This window comes from Schistocerca nitens, chromosome 1 (genome assembly GCF_023898315.1).
Source record: "Schistocerca nitens isolate TAMUIC-IGC-003100 chromosome 1, iqSchNite1.1, whole genome shotgun sequence".
In the NCBI taxonomy this organism is placed as follows: domain Eukaryota; kingdom Metazoa; phylum Arthropoda; class Insecta; order Orthoptera; family Acrididae; genus Schistocerca; species Schistocerca nitens.
Window position 1 is genome coordinate 433,511,446 of NC_064614.1, and position 21,875 is coordinate 433,533,320.

General features: G+C 41.4%; 1 protein-coding gene across 1 annotated transcript in view; it reads left to right on the forward strand.

Annotated features, from left to right (window-relative positions):
* The first annotated feature begins 611 nt into the window (after positions 1-611).
* The window catches only part of LOC126235939 (zinc metalloproteinase nas-4-like), a 130,443-nt gene continuing 109,179 nt past the window's right edge, over positions 612-21,875 (forward strand). The window contains exon 1 of the mRNA XM_049944910.1: positions 612-716. Within this exon, the coding sequence (XP_049800867.1) occupies positions 703-716 (14 nt within the window). The 5' untranslated portion in view covers positions 612-702. The remainder of the gene's footprint in view (positions 717-21,875) is intronic.

Sequence of the window (21,875 nt, forward strand, 5' to 3'; positions counted from 1 at the left end):
TGGTTATTTAGGACCAAAACACCGGTATCGGTTTTAACCGGTCGGTTGTTACCATCCCTAGATAAGCATATTTTTTTTGCCCTCCGAGCAACGTAAATTCTCCCATCTTTGCTAAAAACTCTGTAAAGCTTAATATCAACAGAACTACTCAGATGGAAGTTCGCTGCAGGGCTCATTTCATAAGGTGTAGAGCGATCTCTTCATGTGGGAAACTTCTCTAGTTTTCTTCATATGAGTTCGAAGAATGTTCTTCGGGAAGAACTTTCTCCACGCTTTTACTCAAGCTAAGAACATCGTCAGGCGAAGTATATTTTCCGACTCGCTTTATTCATGCGGACCTGCGAATATTCTCAGTAATTCTGAGAATAAAGTACATTCTCGCTTTATTCACACGACTCGTAGAAACGAATGTTTGTGGCTTTGCTAAATGTGGATTGAGGGGTATGGAGAGGGGGGAGGGGCTCACCAGTAGCGGAACCTCTCTACCGGCCGGCGGCCCCTGTGCCCTGCGTGGGCGGCTGGTGTGATGTGTGGTGAGGTGTCTCCCGCTGTGGCGGTCCCCTATAAAGCGGCGCTCCGCCCTCGCCGCCGCACACCGTGCTGCGCGCAGATACCCAGCCACCGTCGCTAGAGGCCGAGACGTCGCCGCGCGCACACTCGTACACACACGCGCCACCGCAGCCGACACCGACAAAACCGCCCATGACTTTACGCAGGTACGCGCCAGCTTTGCCATGCTAATATATTCACTTGTAACCGTAGTCTCTCCTCAGCTGCACGGCTATGTGCACAGTGGCATGTGAACATCAAGGAAAGTGCTGCCGTACCACTTAAGGCATCGATACCTGATACTACAGACGAAAACAAAACGTACATGAAATACACTCTCATTTCCGAATATGGTCAACTGTCAGGACCGCGACTCGAACCCGAATGTCCCGCTTACCGCGGGCGGTCGCCTTACGATTACGCTATCCGAGTACAGCTCACGGCAACATCTAAACTTCCATATGTTGTCAACCATGTGAATACAACCTGCATATATATTCTCGTATAGGAGAGAAATTTCCCCTGTACTTCGCTACGTTGTGCAGTTTCCGAGTTTATTTGCGTTCCAGTTAGCCAGTCGGCCCGTTGCGCGTGCAAATTCAAGCGGCCCACCGGAGACGGTGTCGCAAAACGTGTTCTTCGTTTGGTTTCCTAAAATCGAGCAAGAGAGCGACACAAACATTGTCATCTACGCTATGAGAGGAACATATGTTCATGACCTTAATGATCAATTATACATATAACTCTGTTACATTCATTTACAACAGTGTACTAGGGCTGTCCAGAAAGTAAGTTACGATTGATCGCGAAATGAAAATCACAGTGAAAATCAGAAATGTTTCATTTGTAACAGTTAGCTACACCTTTCAGCTACTTCTCTACGTATTCGCCGTTCTGACTCAGACATTCGTCGTAGCGTTGTACCAACTTTCCAATACCTTCATCATAGAAGGCAGCCGCCAGTGCTTTCCGCCAATTCTCTACGCTGGCCTAAAGCTCGTTATCTGTGCCAAAATGTTGTCTTCATAGCCAGCGGTTCGTTTGAGCAGAGATGAAACTCAGTGGGAGACAATTACTGGCAGTATTGTGGGTAACCAAACATTTCCAATTGAAACGATGCAGGAACATCTTCATTGCCCCTGCAGAATGAGGCTGAGAATTGTCTTGAAGAAGAAACCGCACGACGCTTATGTAATGTTGGTTGCATAGCTTCAGGGGAAAATTCTCACCAGGCCCTCGTACTTGGCGGGAGACACTATTTTCTATAACATCTTTACGCGCTCACTAAGAGCTCAGGAATGAAAAGAGCGACGTAATTCTACCTAGAGTCATACTAGAGATACTGCCCAACACATCTTTGCAAAGCTTTATCGGATTTTCATAGTCGTTTCCATTTCGCGACCGATCGTAACTTACTTTCTGGACAGCCGTCGTACATTAGAATGTTACGTGTTAAAATATATGAGAAATTGCGCATCGCCAAACCATACTTCCCAATGTCATCCTACATACTTTTCTGATGTGCGAGCTGTTTGTTGTGCACGTTTCTTTGTCGAAATTATTGTTTTACTGCGTTCTTACAGACCTTAAAAACAAAATAATGTAGATATGAAGTCAGATAGACTTATAAGCTTTGACAATGATACAAACATAGACAGCTTTGTCTTTGTCTTATTTACAAGCGCTCAGATAACAGTGTCAAATGCTGCAACAGTATTACAGCGAGCTCGAACTGTTTTAAATGCTGGAACAGTACAGTTTTAAAATTTGATTGCATAAAATAGAATCTATTGCATTGTGTGGTCCATTTTCAGTCTGCTGCAATTAAGTTATCAGTTGATTAGTTACATATTCCATAGATTAATTGAACCATTATTTTATCGAAATTATACGGCAACAATCAGTTAACAGAATGTGTATGTATGATTAGCGTTAACATCGATGAACAAATTCTTATTTTAGTCACATTCATGCAATTACACTTAAAATCAATTTTTATTTTATTTTGTTTTTACTGGCTACCAGTTTTTAAGTAGAAATTCATCAATGAAATAAAAGAAGTTTTCAGGAGAAGCGATTTTAAATTAGATTTAAAACTTGCTACGTTACCTGTCAGACGTTTTATGTTATTGGACAAATGATAATAATTTTTGTGGTTTTGTGGCGGATATTGAACTCCTTTCTGAACAACTGATAGTTTTAATATGGGCAATAAAGTTTATTTTCCCTCCAGTGCTGTAGGTATGGACATCATAGTTCTTTTCAAATTGTGATGGAGTAAGACACAAAGGAATTACAGACATTGGCTGCGAGAAGGCATTGATACAATTCGGTGGGGAAAGTTGAAAATTTGTGCCGGACCGAGATTCGATCTGGATATTCTGCTTACTAGGCAGATGCGCTGACTATAGAGCCATCTGGGGACATTGGTCATTGCAACGGCATGTGCATATCCGAAAGAACAGGCACCACATATATGTGATGGTTTATTAATGATGAATTTCACTAGCGAATGTATGTACTGTGACAGCGCAGATAAAATACCTAGCTCCTTGAAGAGGTACCAATATGACATCTGCTTTTGTGCAATCAATACTTCATTTGTAAGTGACGAGTTATCCTAGAAAATTATTCGTCAAGACATTATTGAGCGCAAATATACAAAATATGTCAGGAGATATATTCATGTTTTCCAACATAAGCAGTTATACGAAGAGAAACAGTAGCTGAACTGTTTGAGAATCTCAGTAATATGCTTCTCCCAGTTTACGTTTTCATCAATGTATGCAACTAAACATATGCTACATCAATTGTTGGCATGATTATATTTGTTATACAGAACTGAATATAGTGTTTTCTGTAAATTTGAATAAAATCCGTTTTCTGAGAATTATTTTATAATTCTTTGGAAAAAATCATTTACTATCTCTTCTGTAGCTTTATCTCTAATGGAATGTATTACAAAACTAGTATAATCTGCAGGAAGTACCAATTCTGCGTATTGAATGTTAAGTAGAAAGTTATTCACATGAATAAGGAATAGGCGCCGACCAAAACTGAACCCTGTGGGACTCCATTTGTGATGTCTCCCCAGTCACTAACATTTTCTACTCTTCCAACATTATTGGAATTATTCTGCATAACCTTTCGTATTCTGTTTGTTAAGTATGTTTTAAACCACCCGTGTGTAAAGCCATCAGTTTCACAAAAAGCGAGTTTCCCCAAGACAGTAACATGATCTACACAATCAAATGCCTTGGGAAGATCACACATTCTGAGTTGAGCATCTCTTTTGGAATCCAAACTGTGATCTTCTAAGTAAATTGTTTCCTTTTCAGTGTGACTATATGACTTTTTTTAATATATTGGAAAAAGATATCAGTAAGGAAACTGGTGCTAATTGTTTTAGTCTGTCTTGTCACCTTTTTTGTAAACAGGTATAACATTTGCATGTTTTACCTTGTCTGGAAGAATTCTCTGTACCATTGATGCATTGCACATTTCATGAAAGACATTACTTATTAAGTTGGATCAACTCTTCAGAATTCTGTCCGATTTGACATCTACAGCTCGTGAGTTTACTTTTTTCAGAATTGTTGTAAATCTATTAATTTCAGTGAAGCATTTTGGTGCTACTTCTAGTTGCTTGCAAGTTTTGTGCAAAAACGTTTTTAATATATTGTCTTGCTTCTTCGACTGAACCATTTACCCCATTTTTATTGCAACATTTACAAAGTGATTCTTGAAAGTACTTGCATCTTATGAATTATGAGTCACATCATTGTCATTTAGTTTAATTGCTATGGCGTCTTATACACTGACTGGCTGTCCTGTCTCCCATTTGACAGTACCCTTTATAGTTTTAATTTCATTATTTTCATTATTTATGTCTGTCAGGATGTGCAGACTTCTGGGCGTTTTAATAATTTTCCTTAAAATGCTACAGTATTTATAGTAGTACGGTATACAAATAATGTGGGAACTTGACTTGTTCTGGGCTTTATATAAATTTCCCTCTTCCTGTTACATGAGATTTTAGTTTCCTTAGTTATCTGTCACTTACTAATTTTTTAATAGGTCTTCTGAATATTTTATAGGAAATCAGCTTTTAAATATTGACACAAATTAACTATAGAATGAACTGAATGTAGCGTTAGCATCTGTTTCTATATGTACCTCATCCTATTCAATCCCATTTAACTTACTCTTAAAACATTTTATCCTGTTCTCATTAATAAACCTTAGTGCACTGCATGAACCTGCGTCAGGGCTATAAGGTGCTACATTGTTTATTTGCAGGGCTCTCAGAGATTTAAATGTAGACGAAGGGATAGTTGTTCTTCCTTCTGGCAAAGGTAATGCTACTGTTGTTATGAATAAGGAGGATTAGTAAGATTTTGGATCTTTTAACGTCAGGACAATATAATAAACTTAAGAAAGACTCTAAATGTAGCATATTGAGGAAAACAAATACGCTGATAAAGTCATCTACTTCAATTCAAAAGGAAGAGAAGAAAGGTTTGTTGAGGAGTGAAGCTATGTGTCCCAAACTTTATAGCCTACCTAAATTTCATAAGATTAACCTTCCTCTGAGACCCATTGTCAGTGCTATTAATTCCCCAACGTTTCAAATAGCAAGTTATCTGGCATCTTATTTACAACCACATATTGGCCGAACTGATTCTTGTGTAAAAGACTCATGTCATTTCATTGAGAAACTGAAGGGACTAACTTTGGCTCCTGACGATATTCTTGTCAGTTTTGACATAGTGTCTTTATTTACGATGATTCCGCTTAACGAAGTTATGGTTTACATACAGGATGTTTTCCCAGCAGATTTGACTGCTCTTTTCAGACACTGTCTCACCTCTAGTCAGTCCCAGTTGGAGGATGAGTTTTATGAGCAAGTTGATGGTGTGGCCATGGGTAATGAGCGCCAATTTTTACATGGAAAAATTCGAACAATTAGCTCTGGAAAAAGCGAATAAGAAACCATGTCGATGGTATCGATAGGTGGATGATACATTTGTGGTTTGGTCTCATGACAAAAAAAGCGTTAGAGGAATTCTTTTCTTATTTAAATAGTATAAATCCTAAAATCCAGTTTACCATGGAAATGGAGAAAGACAATGCAGTATACTTCTTGGATGTCATCGTTATGAGACAGACTGATGGCAGCTTGAAACGTAAAGTCTTTCGGAAGGTTACACATACCGACAGATACTTGCATAAGGATTCCAATCAATATCCACAACAGAAAAGAGGTGTAATTAAAAGTCTAGTGGACAGAGCTAAAAGGATTTGTGCGCCGGAATACCTGGACGCCGAGTTAAAACATCTACAGCAGGCTTTTGAGAAGAATGAGCACTCTAGTAGGGAAATAAATAGAGTTTTTCGACCGAATAACGGAGGCCTGAGGACAACGATAGGATACAGTGATGGAAGAACACGGTTTCTCTACCCCTCATCAAAAAAGTAACCGATAAAATCGGCAAGATTTTAAGGAAACAACGTTCGACCGATTTTCATACCAACTAAGAAAATAGGCCAAGCACTTCGTTCCGTTAAGGACTAACGTCCTCCTCTGTCTGCAAGTGGTGTATACAAGATTCCGTGTACATGTGGTGGGATTTAAATTGGAACTACAAAGAGAAGTGTGAATACTCGGTTGAAAGAACATAAAAGTCGACCAGGGAAAACAGACAAGTCAGTCGTGGCGGAACATGCCCTTCAGTCGGGTGATCACATAGTGAAATCTTCGGAAACTGAAGTTTTATTTACTATGGCGAACTATTATCCACAGCTATACAGAGAAGCCATCGAAATATATAAACATGGGAATAATTTTAACAGGAAAGAAGAAGCTATGAAACTCAGCGATATATGGACAGTTACGCTACAGAATCGATGAGAAGTTTTGATAATTATATTTTATCCTTGACAAGGTTTATCTCTGCTATCACGTGAAATCCAGACCACGCCCACTTTCCACGGTATTTAGGCCGTTCTTCGGCATCCGACTCGTCAGTCGGCAAGACTCAGCACAACCAGGAGCATCTCCGAAGATGTCCAACGTAGCAGCTTTGGAGGAAACGTCAGAGATAGAAGAGTTCCATGGACCACGGCCATACAACCCGGAAGAATTCTCGGCAGCTGAAACATCAGGTCTTGAAAGCATTCATTGTATGACATAATTAATTGTTTCAGCCTGAGCACTATCTATAAAACTGTTATCAATCAGTGTCCTACTATCTTGCTGTGCACGAGTTGCAAAATTGGCTACTGAAATTATTATTAGTGTAAAAACGAGGAGTTGCGTCATAAACTTCGACATGAAGTCAAAAATACTGAAAGAAATTGATTAAAAAAATTTTTTTTTAAATATCAGAATATAGAAGCATGTGCCTGTGAGTTACTGCTGCAGAATACGTCTCTAATAAATGTAGCAGCCTGCAGATTCCCTCTGGGAAACATTGACAGATTCCCTCTAGGAGACATTCAGCTTTTTCCAAAATCAAAATACTATATCTTCTGCATACTTCTCTGTGCGTACTAACTACGAAAGAACTTTATCATTTCTTTGATCAAATTATCGTATTGGGCCTCCAGTTTGTCACTTTGTATGTTATGTGCGTAGCATCTTTGGCGAAAACTTCGCTCAACAATTTCAGTTTAAATACTATGGTGTCTTATAAATTGACTGGCATAAACTAACAATGCGCACTTGACTAGAGTGGCCAGCATGTTCTCCAGGCATGAACCCAATCGAACATGCCTGGGATAGACTGAAAAGCGCTGTTTATGGACAACATGACCCACCAACCACTCTGAGGGATCCACGCCGAATCACTGTTGAGGAGTGTGACAATCTGTACCAACAGTGCCTTGATGAACTTATGGATAGTATAGTTCAAATGGCTCTGAGCACTATGGGACTCAACATCTTAGGTCATAAGTCCCCTAGAACTTAGAACTACTTAAACCTAACTAACATAAGGACATCACACACACCCATGCTCGAGGCAGGATTCGAACCTGCGACCGTAGCAGTCCCGCGGTTCCGGACTGCAGCGCCAGAACCGCACGGCCACCGCGGCCGGCTTGTGGATAGTATGCCACGACGAATACAGTCATGCATCAGTGCAAGAGGACGTGCTACTGGGTATTAGAGGTACCGGTGTGTACAGCAATCTGGACTACCACCCCAGAAGGTCTCGCTGTATAGTGGTACAGCAAGCAGTGTGTGGTTTTCATGAGCAATAAAAAGGAAGTAAATGTTTATGTTGATCTCTATTCCAGTTTTTTGTACAGGTTCCGGAACTCTCGGAACCGAGGTGACGCAAACCTTTTTTTAATGTGTGTATCTCGCAAGCCGGCAGAGGAGGGCGTCTATCCTTTACAGGTCTCAGGGGTTGACTTACTTTCCTTGTTGATAAAATAAAAGGGAGAGAAACAGTCTTATTCCAGCGTTGTGTTTTATTCTAGTCCTTCAGTACACTGTTACTTGGTCGTAGAATTCTATTTACTTCTTTTCCTGAATAGCAATTTTTCTCGAGAACTTACATCAGATGTTTTAATTCGGCGTCCAGGAGTTCCAACACACAAATTCCTTACGCTCTACCGACAAGACACTCCTCTTTTGTTGTGGATGGTGGTTAGCGTTCTTATGTACACGTTTTCCCTTACGTGTACTTAACAAAAAACTTTATATTCCGACCTTCTGTCTCTTAACTAAAACATCCAAGAAGGCTATTTCATTTTCACTTTCCAGTTACAAGGTAAACTACATTATCTGATTTATATTATTTAGATAACAGAAAGTTCTTCTAAGGCTTTTTTACCCTGTTACCAAGCGACAAATATATAATCCTGAAAGCGATACCAATGATAAAGTCTCTTATTTGCTTTTTCTAGAGCTGATTTTTCCAGGTTTTCCATATAAAAATTAGCGATCATGGGATCTAATTGTGACACCATCAACTTGCTCATAAAATTCAACATCCCACTGGAATTGACTAGAAGTCAGGCAGTATATAAAAAGAGCAGTCAAATCCCCTGGGAAAACTTCTATCATATAAACCATAACTATGCCAACTGGATCACAGCAAAAAGGCAACTATGTCGAAACTTGTAAGATTATTTCAAGGAACCAAAATTTCCCTTCAAGTTTCTCGACGAAAAGGTGCGAGTCTTCCATGAATGAGTTAGTTTTCCCAATATACGGCTACAAACGAGTTGCCAGATATCTTGCTATTTCATATGCGGGGAAACTGATAGCACCAACAATGAGTCTCAATGGAGGATCTATTTTATGAATTTTGCCTAGAAAATTATGCCTGTGACACACAGCTTCAGTCTTAAATAAGGGCTTTTATCTTCTTTTTGAAATGAAATAGAACATCTGATTTCTTCAGTACGCCAGCTGTAGGGTCTCAAGCTTTTTTCGTATAGTTCTGACCTTAAAAGTTTCAAAATTTTGTTTCGATAATCTTCTTTATTCATAACAACAGTACCACTCCCTTTGTCAGCAGGAGGAAACACTACCTCTTCATCTGCGTTTAAATCATTGAGAACCTTTCTTTCACCTTTCGTTGGATTAGTTATGAAATGTTTACTTTGACACGATACTCTTGGGATTTCGATCCGACTTGCATCTGCAATTTCTTTGAGGAGAATTTGTATAACTACCTCTACATTCGCGTTAATCTCAACAGAGACTTTCGCAAGTGTCATAGCACAGTTTGCTGTTTCTGATAGGACGGAGATCTCGTCTTGAAACAACACTCTTTCTGACTTATTAATAAGAGTACCGCACAACACCATATTATTTGTATTTCATACATTAGTTTGCAGGTTTTCGAAATTATTCTTACGGCTTCTAGTGGCTGTCTCCTTTGTAGCTTCCACAGTTCTATCTGTGTCTTACTAGCAATGAATAAAGCAGTTGCAGCAAGTTACGTTAACAGAATCCATCTCCCGTACAATGTATCCTTTCTCGGAGTAGTGTTGCTTCTGTATACATATACATGTGAACTCAAGGTGTCCAAATGATTCTCTTCAGTTTTCAATAGTCTCTACAACGCCACAAGGAAGTTAAAGCACAAATTAAAAAACCCGCTCTCTTCTTAAGTAAAAATTCCAGACGTCTGATTAATTTTGAGACTTTTTCCTTGTTCAGTCTTGTGATCATACCGTCAAGGCTTTTACGACTAGATGTCACAGCTACTGATGAATCTTCCGGGTTGTAAGGTCGTGGAAATGAAACTTTTTCGTTCCTAACGTTTCGTCCAACGCGGCACTATGTAGAGTATTGGAAACTATGTAGCTGATGTGCTGTGCACAATGAAAAGCCTATGGCATCCACATTTGAAAATAAAACGACTGAATTCGTGGCAGACAATCTGAATACATGACATAGATGGGTACTAAGCGATAGATATCAATTTGAAATAATGGCAGTTCAGGAATGTGTTGCGATCACTTTATGTTCCAGCCAACTACGAAAAAGTAAAATGATTTATATTTTAAATATATCTGCCTTAGAGATACACAGAATCCTATTGTTCATCGGATACTCGAGTAGTTTATTTTCCGGTAGGAGGAAGTTTCTGCAAGCCATGGTCTCTGCTACGATGCCGCGGAGCGTTGACATCGGCGAACGCGTAGTAGCAATTGTTCTAACGCTGATCAGGATCGGCCCATAGCGACTTCCGCAATGCCGCGTCGCCGGTGAATTTGCATTTTTTTTAGTGTCGGAAATATTATACAGGGGTCCTCCCCTCATTGTAGCGGCATCAAGCGAATACAGGAGAGTTTCCAAGGACGAGACCACGGCTGGTTCCTTCCCTCAGCGATGTCTAAGTGGGCCTTGATGTCATTTTCTGTTGGCTTTCAATATTCGTTCTTGAATTTGGGAGATATGTAGAGCGCCTCCAGTGCTGTTTCACTCCAGAAATACACTCTGTGTTACTTTCACAGTTATAAGTTGGAACGAGGAACTATAAGTTTTTTTTTTTGGCTCTTACTTTTTTATTGTACAGAAGAAGTAATGACATGCTTTAGTCTCTCCTGCAGTAACTGTTTTCGTTACCAAGCTCCTTACCTCATCAACATAAGACTGTATAGTCTCTCTCATGACGTACTATTTCCTGTACAACCTAGAAGTAACTCATATTGGTATGGTGTTTGTTCTTTCGGACATGTCCGAAAGAACAGACACCATATCCATATAAGTATATAGTTCTGGCAACACGGGCCATGACCTTCTTCTTCTGTGCGGATGCACACATATTCCCCGAACTCCTACGGGACTTGGTAAGAATGTCTTCCACGAGTAATGAGTGTGTTAGGGTGGGACACTACGAATGTAGAGTGTGGACATACAAGGTGAGAATGTGGGTCTCGCGGGAGGCGTGCGTGAGATAGTCCCTGCAGTGGTGCTGTCCTCTGCGCCCTCGGTGGCTCAGATGGAATAGCCGGTACGGTAACTCAGCGTGTTCGGTCAGAGGGTTAGCAGCCCTGTGTAATAAAAAAACTGAGTTAATCGATCAACAACGAACTTAAACGGATGTCTTACGACGTCAGCCCCGAGCAGATGCAACTAACGAAAGCGAACAAAATGAGATTAAAAAAAAAAGCGTGTTCGGTCAGAGAGTTAGCTGCCCTCTGTAATAAAAAAAAAAAAAACTGAGTTAATGGATCAACGACGAACTGAAACGGATGTCTTGTGACATCCGCCCGGAAAAAAAAGAAAAAAAGAAAAAAAGAAAGATGGAACGAGCGTCTGCCATGCTAGCAGGAGATCCCGGGTTCAAGTCCCGGTCGGGGCACATATTTTCACCTGTCCTCGTTGATATATATCAACACCCGTTAGCACCTGAAGGTGTTATTATAATTCCAATTTCTGTCAATACCTGACAAATTGCTGCACAAAGTATTACGAATAATTTAACCTAATGGAATTTCATCTAACTAAAAAGGATTACAGAGGTGTTTGTACCTAACGTCTCCTCGAGTTCATTGGAGATTGTATGTTAACAGAGTGTGGAAAGAAAGGAGAAGGAAGTTGGCCATAGCCTTTTGAATCAAGCATCCTGGAATACGCTTGAAACAATTTGTGAAGAGCTCTAAAAAGCCAACTAGGACTGATGGACGAATTTGGAGACACGCAAACGGTTGTTAAATGTCCTGAACACTGTTTCACAGAATTATCTGTGCTTACATCGCCCCGTTACTCACATTGAGAAAACTCGTGTTTTACTGCAGCCTTGTAGCTAATAGAACGCACAATCGAACGTAACAGTTGCAAATAGGCCAGTCATCGTGCTACCCCTAAAGGCCTCGCACCAAGAATAGATTGTATTTTTCTCCCCTTCATTCATGTAGTGCACTGTTAGAGATGAAAACCACTGATAGTTCCAGCTAAGGTTGTAACACCTTCCAAACCAGGATGTTTGTAAACTGACACTTACTCGCAGAGTCACCAGCCAGCACACTAGCTGTGCACCAGTGGAGGAGAGCCCGTAATGACTGAAATGGTGGACTCGTATTCAGAAGGGTTCAGATTTAAACTCTGTCGGGCAATCCTGGCTTTGATTATTCGCAGTTTTCCTAAGGGCCTGGATGCTCCAAGAAAAGCGACAGCCCATTTCCTTCACCATTCTTGTACAGTTCAGGTACTCTGTCTCTAATGACCTCGCTGTTGATGGGAAGTTAAATTTTAAGCTGTCTTTGCTTCAAAAATTTTTCTTCAGATAAATATTCAAAGTAAGATTGTACTTACTGTCATGGTACAGTATTGACGTGTACCTTACAGCAATTCATAAGAATGACGAGTATACATACAAATCTAAACATTTCAAACATTTTCAGTCGTCCCGATAGAAATGCGTTTCTTCTAGATGTTTTTGAGTCGCAAGTATTAATATTACCTCAGTAAGCAGTCCTCTACAACGATTTAATTTTTAATTTGGGTTTTGAATGAAAATGTTCCAGTTATGTCTATGCTTCGGAGTCTCCAATTCATTGATATCGAGCTGTGGTTGAAAAGGAACGAGGACACGGAACCAAGATTTATGGCAACAAGTAAAGCCTGTTACAATAAGCTTGCTAGTAGATTCATGGATTTCTGAAAAAAATCATATGTATATAGGTAAATAGTTGGGTTAAATCACGTTAATGCTTCGGGGAGAAATTGTAACGATTGGAGTAAATCACTCGTTTGAGGACAGAAATGTGCAGTAGTAATACACATAACCCTCCTCTCATCGACCGTGACTTGAGTACAGTGGTACTGGAAGAAAAAAAATGGTTCAAATGGCTCTGAGCACTATGGGACTTAACAGCTATGGTCATCAGTCCCCTAGAACTTAGAACTACTTTAACCTAACTAACCTAAGGACAGCACACAACACCCAGTCATCACGGGGCAGAGAAAATCCCTGACCCCGCCGGGAATCGAACCCGGGAACCCGGGCGTGGGAAGCGAGAACGCTACCGCACGACCACGAGCTGCGGACTGTACTGGAAGAGCGAAAGATTTACTGGACATAACAAGAGAAACTTTTTCATATTCATTTTGAAGTTTTTGTGTTAATGGACAAGCAAACTGAAGGTACGTAACATGCCTGCAGATGGCTCTAGATGATTGGATCACAAAAACTGCAAAAGAAAATATGCGGGCACTTTATTCTGATAAATGCTTGTGGCCAATTTATGAAGTTATAGAGAAGTAAGTTCAATGTGCTGGAAGAACTCAAGACGTATTTGATCAGTAGTATTGTACATACGGTTAAATAATGTTGGGGAAATGGAATACAACTAATTATCGTAGTGATGAAAATGTTGAGTTGACGTTGTAAGTGGTGGCTATGGAAGTTGGGAACGCACAGATGATGTCTGCAGTATTGGTAATCTATGTAGGAATCGAACAAGAAATCGAATTCGTTCACCCTTATCATTCGACAGTAATAATGCAGGCGAACGGGCAAAGGGTTGGGAAAACCTGCGGGGCAGCTTCAAAAATACTCTGGTGTGCAATGTAATTAGAGGTAGCTGCTACGTTGGTTCGAAAGCTCTCCTGTGGTCTCAGCGATTTTGAGTGTTTGGTTTGGCATAACATCAGACACCACGGTGGAGTCCTAGCTGCAGTTGCGCGCAGAATGGTCAAGGCGCGAGAGTTTAGTGCACTTGGTCGCTACCATATCATTAGAGACAAATATTTGGGGCATAAGATCTATGAAGTCGTCGAGACACTGGGTCAGAGATCAATTGAGAGTAACCTGGTGATCCAGTTGAAACAGTTGCTGGCAGGGCCTCGTGCTTGGATCAACAGCACGTGGATAACGTGTTCGTCCGCTGAATGGGATACATGGGAGCGTGTCGCTCACCTGCTCATTGATCGACTGGTTCTGCCTTCAGTGGCGGATACAGGAAAACCTCGAGGAGGGACCGCTAAAGATATCTTGAGCTATCTTTACTTTTAACGTAATAACAAATAACCAAGTCAAATGCAAAGTTTAAGAAAGTTTTATTTAAACTGACTTTATGCTCCTATTCTTCCTGGCAAATTGGTTAATTACATCGTCAATAGGACAGTCAATGCCAGGGTGAGCGTTCAACAGGGCTAAGTCATTAAGTCGATCCTCCTTCATTGTCGACCTCTGTCATGTCTTTGTACGCCGCAATGTCGAAAAACTTCTTTCTACTGTAGCAATATGCAGGTAGACAAGCAAATATTTTGTACAGCGTGTGCAAAGTAGGATAGTCAGATCTAGGACAGAGCGACAACGCTTGTATAACAGAATCGCGATCATTAAGGGCATTTGTGCTCGTTCGCTTGTACTGAAGAATCTCTCCCATTAGTCTCTTTTTAATCACAAAGAGTGATCCTTCTTCAAAGAACGGTTGTTATGTTAAGTACTGATTCAATTTATGTACCAGATCTTTACCATTATGTTTCAGTAGTTGTGAGGGCAATGGTATATTGAATTTTAAATGATAATTTTTTTTTCAGTAAAAAGGTTCTCTCATATCAGTCGTAACATGGTCCAGTGTTAGAATAAATACAGTTCTTTTCCAGTATATCATAGCATCATCATTATGATCGCAGTTTTCCCTGTGTCTTTGTCTGCCTGTAAGACGAGGAACACTCATCTCCACGTCTAACTCTTCCATAACTGCCTTCGCCTCTTCAACAATATGAGCAAAGTGGCTTTCAGCATTAGCTCCCATGCACCCCCACAAGAAAGGGGGAAGGGAGGGGTGCGCGCCCCCCCATATGTATCCATCACTGCGTTCCACCAGCCACCAACTGCAACATCCTATCATACTGGTTGGATCAACATTTCATAGGGATGAAAGTAGTTCCCTGTGATTATTTCATTTCAGTCTTAGTGAGCGTATCTTTGGCGCTGTCGTGAAGGATGCTACTCGCCTCGAATCGTATAGTTCATCAGAAGCCACAGTTGCATGAAGTACCCTATGGAGTCTGTGCCTCGATGCGCCGCATCGCTCATCAGTGTGAAACACTCCCTTCCTCTTCAAACTGCTTTCAATACACTAAAAAAACATTCAACGAAATTATCCATGAAACTTAGTTTGCATAAATCTCAGTTGCTGACGTTGCCTTGCTAACAAGTCCAACCATAGTATGACGCCTGATATTTTCATTAGAGACGAAGAGGTCAAAAAAGAATATCCAGTTGTTGATATCAGTTGAATGGTCTAATTGCCCAGGGGTACCAGATTTTTAACTTCATCAATGAGAACATTTGCTGTTCTATATTAATGATTTATTGTTCTTCGTGCTTTAGTTAAACCTTTCTCATAATCAACACAAGTTTATTTTTCAATACAAAGTCATATGTTGGATCACAACTGACAAACGAATTTGTTGAAAATTCACAGTTTTAAACAAACAATACTGATAGACTGCTTCATAATATAAAATGTTTGTCGTGAAAAACGACATCCGCCCGTCACACAGAGAAAAGAACTGCATACAAAAAAAATGTGTACAAACAACAGGGGACAAAGACTCTGTCTAGCGTGCCTTTTTTTTCTGACAGACCCCCCCCCCCCCCCCGCCGCCGTCACCCATGAACCATGGACCATGGACCTTGCCGTTGGTGGGAAGGCTTGCGTGACTCAGCAATACAGATAGCCGTACTGAAGGTGCAACCACAACGGAGGGGTATCTGTTGAGAGGCCAGGCAAACGTGTGGTTCCTGAAGAGGGGCAGCAGCCTTTTCAGTAGTTGCAGGGGAAACAGTCTGGATGATTGACTGATCTGGCCTTGTAACAATAGCCAAAACGGCCTTTCTGTGCTGTACTGCGAACGGCTGAAAGCAAGGGGAAACTACAGCCGTAATTTTTCCCGAGGGCATACAGCTTTACTGTATGTTAAATGAAGATGGCGTCCACTTGGGTAAAATATTCCGGAGGTAAAATAGTCCCCCATACGGATCTCCAGGCGGAGACTAGTCAGGAGGACGTTGTTATCAGGAGAAAGAAAACTGGCGTTCTACAGATCGGAGCGTGGAATGTCAGGTCCCTTAATCGAGCAGGTAGGTTAGAGAATTTAAAAAGGGAAATGGATAGGTTAAAGTTAGATATAGTGGGAATTAGTGAAGTTCGGTGGCAGGAGGAACGAGACATTTGGTGAATACAGGGTTATAAATACAAAGTCAAATAGGGGTAATGCAGGAGTAGGTTTAATAATGAATTAAAAAAAATAGGAGTGCAGGTAAGCTACTGCACACAGCATGGTGAACACATTATTCTGACCAAGATAGACACGAAGCCCACGCCTACCACAGTAGTACAAGTTGATATGCCAAATAGCTCCGCAGATGACGAAGAGATTGATGAAATGTATGATGAGATAAAAGAAATTATTTGGATAGTGAAGGGAGACGAAAATTTAATAGTCATGGGTGACTGGAATTCGATAGTAGGAAAAGGAAGAGAAGGAAACGTAGCAGGTGAATATGGAATGGGGCTAAGAAATGAAAGAGGAAGCCGCATTGCAGAATTTTGCACAGAGCATATCATAGCTAACATTTGGTTCAAGAATCATAAAAGAAGGTTGTATACATGGAAGAGGCCTGGAGACACTGGAAGGTTTCAGATAGATTATATAATGGTAAGACAGAGATTTAGTAACCAGGTTTTAAATTGTAAGACATTGCCAGGGGCAGATGTGGACTCTGACCACAATCTGCTGATTATGAACTGTAGACTAAAACTGAAGAAACTGCAAAAAGGTGGGAATTTAAGGAGATGGGACCTGGATAAACTGACAGAACCAGAGGATGTACAGAGCTTCAGGGAGAACATCAGGGTACGATTTACAGGAATGGGGGAAAGAAATACAGTAGAAGAAGAATGAATAGCTTTGAGGGATGAAATAGTGAAGGCAACAGGGGATCAAGTAGGTAAAAAGACAAGGGCTCGTAGAAATCCTGGGTAACAGAAGATATATTGAATGTAACTCATGAAAGGAGACAATATCAAAATACAGTGAATGAAGCAGGCAAAAAGGAATACAAACGTCTCAAAAATGAGATCGATAGGAAGTGCAAAATGGCTAGGCAGGGATGGCTAGAGGGCAAATGTAAGGATGTAGAGGCTTATCTCACTAGGGGTAAGATAGATACTGCCTACAGGAAAATTAGAGACTTTAGGAGAAAAGAGAATGTATGGATATCAAGAGCTCAGATGGAAACCCAGTTGTAAGCAAAGAAGAGAAAGCAAAAAGGTGGAAGGAGTATATGGAAGGTCTGTACAAGGGTGATGTACTTGAGGACAATATTATAGAAATGGAAGAGGATGTAGATGAAGATGAAATGGCAGATATTCTACTGCGTGAAGAGTTTGACAGAGCACTGAAAGACCTAAACCGAAACAAGACCCAGGGAGTAGACAACATTCCATTAGAACTACTGATAGTCTTGGAAGAGCCAGCCCTGCCAAAACTCTACCATCTGGTGAGCAATATGTATGAGACAGGCGAAATACCCTCAGACTTCAAGAAGAATATAACAATTCCAATCCCAAAGAAAACAGGTGTTGACAGATGTGAAAATTACCTAACCATCAATTTAATAAGCCACGGCTGCAAAATACCAACTCGATTTCCTTACAGACGAATGGAAAAACTCTTAGAAGCCGACTTCGGGGAAGATCAGTTTGGATTCCGTAGAAATGTTTGAACACCTGAGGCAATACTGACCCTACGACTTGTCTTTGAAAATAGATTAAGGAAAGGCAAGCCTACGTTCCTAGCATTTTGACAGTGTTGACTGGAATACTCTCTTTCAAATTTTGGATGTGGCAGGGGTAAAATACAGGGAGCGAAAGGCTATTTACAATTTGTACAGAAACCAGATGGCAGTTATAAGAGTTGAGGGGCATGAAAGGGGAGCAGTGGCTGGGAAGGGAGTGAGACAGGGTTGTAGCCTATCCCCGATGTTATTCAATCAGTATATTGAGTAAGCAGTAAAGGAAACAACAGAAAAATTCGGAGTAGGAATTAAAATCCATGGAGAAGAAATAAAAACTTTGAGGTTCGCCGATGATATTGTAATTCTGTCAGAGACAGCAAAGGACTTGGAAGAGCAGCTGAACGGAATGGACAGTATCTTGAAAGGAGGATATAAGATGAACATCAACAGAAGCAAAACGAGGATAATGGAATGTAGTCGAATTAAATCGGGCGATGCTGAGGGTATTAGATTAGAAAATGAGACGCTTAAAGTAGTAAAGGAATTTAGCTATTTGGGGAGCAAAATAACTGGTGATGGTCGAAGTAGAGAGGATGTAAACGTAGACTGACAATGGCAAGTAAAGCGTTTCTGAAGAAGAGAAATTGATTAACATCGAGTATAGATTTACCGTATGTGTCAGGAAGTCGTTTCTGAAAGTATTTGTATGGCTTATAGCCATGTATGGAAATGAAACATGGACGATAAATGGTTTGGACAAGAAGAGAATAGAAGCTTTCGAAATGTGGTGCTACAGAAGAATGCTGAAGATTAGATGTGCAGATCACACAACCAATAAGGAGGTATTGAATAGAATTAGGGAGAAGAGGAATTTGTGGCACAACTTGAAGAATGGATCGGTTGGTAGGACGTATTCTGAGGCATCAAGGGATCACCAATTTAGTATTGGAGGGCAGCGTGGAGGGTAAACATCGTAGAGGGAGACCAAGAGATGAATATACTAAGCAGATTCAGAAGGATGTAGGGTGCAGTAGTTACTGGGAGATGAAGAAGCTTGCACAGGTTAGAATATTATGGAGAGCTGCATCAAACCAGTCTCAGGACTGAAGACCACAACAACATAATTTACTATTGTCCCCAGAATCTTCTAGAAACCCTAACTGTCACATCAGTTACTTTTACTGCAGTCTATTCTTAGGTGCAGTTTAAATTTAAAATTCGCGCTGTAAAATCAAATAACTAAAATAGTGGCAGTAGTTATTTTAACTAGATTTTGAGTTGGAATGACGCACAGTGTGAAGGCTATGGGTTCTTCTTTACGTATTGATGTTACGTGATTTTCCATTAAATAAAAATATTTTGTGCAAAACCAACTAAATTTCCATAATCAATAAGGAAATGCCGGCTGGTGATAATGAAACTGCAGCTACTCACGGAGGTCCTGTGTGGGTTGTCATTATCGTATGGCAGCGGAACCAGGTTCGTGTTGTAATGCATTAATGCGGAACATATTTATGCTGAAAAAACAAATTAGTTCCAAATCTGGCTGCCAGGTGCAAAGCTGGTGCTGTGAATGCAGGAAAGACGTATAGAAATGTTTGCATATATAATGGATTAGGAAGAGAACGTGGGCAGAAAAGGTCAAACAAGTGAGAAAAGCGTAATGTTGATTTTATTATTAACTGCCACTTACACAGTTCTCTCAAATAGGCACTGAAGATGTCGATGAGATGATATATAGCGACAGATTTGCATCTGGTGAACAAAACTGGAATTAATTTTTTTCCAGTGTAAATCGGTTCCGCATTAACGCCTAGCATATCTATCAAGTTTCATTGGCATACGATAATTACAGCACATAGTGGACCTCCATGAGTAGTTGCATTTTAATTGTAACCAACCGATATTTAGCCAACGAATAATTAACTTTGGTCCTGAATAACATAAATAAAATTTCATAATCTCATAAGTTTACATGACATTCTTTAACACTTAACAGATTTAATAATGGCGAATTATGGTGTTTTAACATAAATAGAAAATTGTGTCCTCACTTATTCTCCCGTAATTTCTCCGATGGATGTCTACCGGTGTCTGTCGTTCGCCCGCCACACGTAGACACATTTGATAATAACGTCGCCATACTTTATATTTCGAAATTTACGGCTCACACGTTGGAAAGAGACGAATGCTGCACTAATCCCTTGCCTACATATCGGTGCTTATATACTCGCATAGGAGTCGTGCTATGAGACACACATGCTGAAGCAACACTCTCAGATGGAAACTTTTTTAGTGACCCTTATACACACGTCAAAATAAGTTTTGCATCACCCCGATTCCCAGAACTCCTGAAGACAGACGTTCACTGTCGATATTGTATCACAGACACAGTCCCTTTGACTGTTCAGAGATGTCACTAAACCCGCCCTAAGATATAAACAACCATGCATGAGCAGCGCCTATTAAACGGAGGGAGTGCGACAGCCGATCAGTTCCATTCATTTCACCAGGAAGGAGGTACACGGTTCGTGTCGTCTGTCGTTCAACCATGCCTAGACGGTCAACACTGCGGTTTGATCGCGTCCACATTGTTACTTTGTGCCAGGAAGGGCTCTCAACAAGGGTACTTTCCAAGTGTCACGGAGTGAACCAAAGCGATGTTGTTCGGACATGGAGGAGATATAGAGAGACAGGAACTGTCGATGACATGCCTCAGGCCGCCCAAGGGCTCCTACTTCTGTGGATGACCGCTACCTACGGATTATGGCTCGGAGGAACCCTGAAAACAACGCCACCATATTGAATAACGCTTTTCGTGCGGCCACAGGACGTCGTGTTAGGACTCAAACTGTGCGTAATAGGCTGCATGATGCGCAACTTCATTCCCGACGTCCATAGCGAGGTCCATCTTTTCCACCACGACACCATTCAGCGCGGTACAGATGAGCCCAACAACATGCCGAATGGACTGCTCAGGATTGGCATCTCGTTCTCTTCACCGATGAGTGTCGCATACGCCTTCAATTAGACAATTGTCGGAGACATGTTTGGAGGCAACTTGGCCGGGCTGAACGCCTTAGAGTCACTGCCCAGCGATTGCAGAATGGTGGAGGTTCCCTCCTGTTTTGGCGTGGCATTATGTGGGGGCGACATACGCCGCTGGTGGTCGTGGAAGGCGCCGTAACAGCTGTATGATACGCGAATGCCATCCGCTGACCGATAGTGCAACCATATCGGCAGCATATTGGCGAGGCATTCGTCTTCATGGACGGCAATTCGTGCCCCCATCGTGCACATCTTGTGAATAACTTCCTTCAGGATAACGACATCGCTGGACTAGAGTGGCCAGCATGTTCCTTATATATGAACACAATCGAACATGCCTGGGATAGATTGAAAAGAGCTGTTTATGGACGATATGACCGACCAACCACTCTGAGGGATCTACACCGAATCGCCATTGAGGAGTGGGAACAATCTGGACCAACAGTGCCTTGATGAACTTGTGGATAGTATGCCATGAATGCATGCATCAATGCAAGAGGACGTGCTACTGGGTATTAGAGGTAGCGGTGTGTACAGCAATCTGGACCACCACCTCTGAAGACCTTGCTGTGTGGTGGTATAACATGCAATGTGTGTGAGTTGTGCACGGCACGTGTTCATGCCATTTATTGTTTGTCATCTTCTTTTGTGGTACTGTCACCTCGTTTTCTTATTCCATTTACCGGCGTCACGAACTTCTGTCTTACTTGCCCATGAGTGGTAACAGCAGCACTTACCGATAAGTGCACTGTCATACCATCTCTGAAGCGACCGATAATCTTTCCGGGTCGTCGTGAGTCTAGAAGTCAGTTGGAGACGGACCAGGAGTGCAGTGGGACACGGAGTAGCGTCGGGGACGGAGCGCCAGTGAGGTGCTGACAGACAGTACTTGCCGACTGCTGGGGACACACATGCACTGTCCGACGGAAGGACACTGGAGCGGGAACGACCGTTGGTTGTTCGTACGGTCGGTCGTCTCATCGGCCGACGTGTATTTCCGTGTGTGAGGCAGTCGGTCGGTTGGTGCAGAGAAGCGAGGAAGTCTCTCTCCGT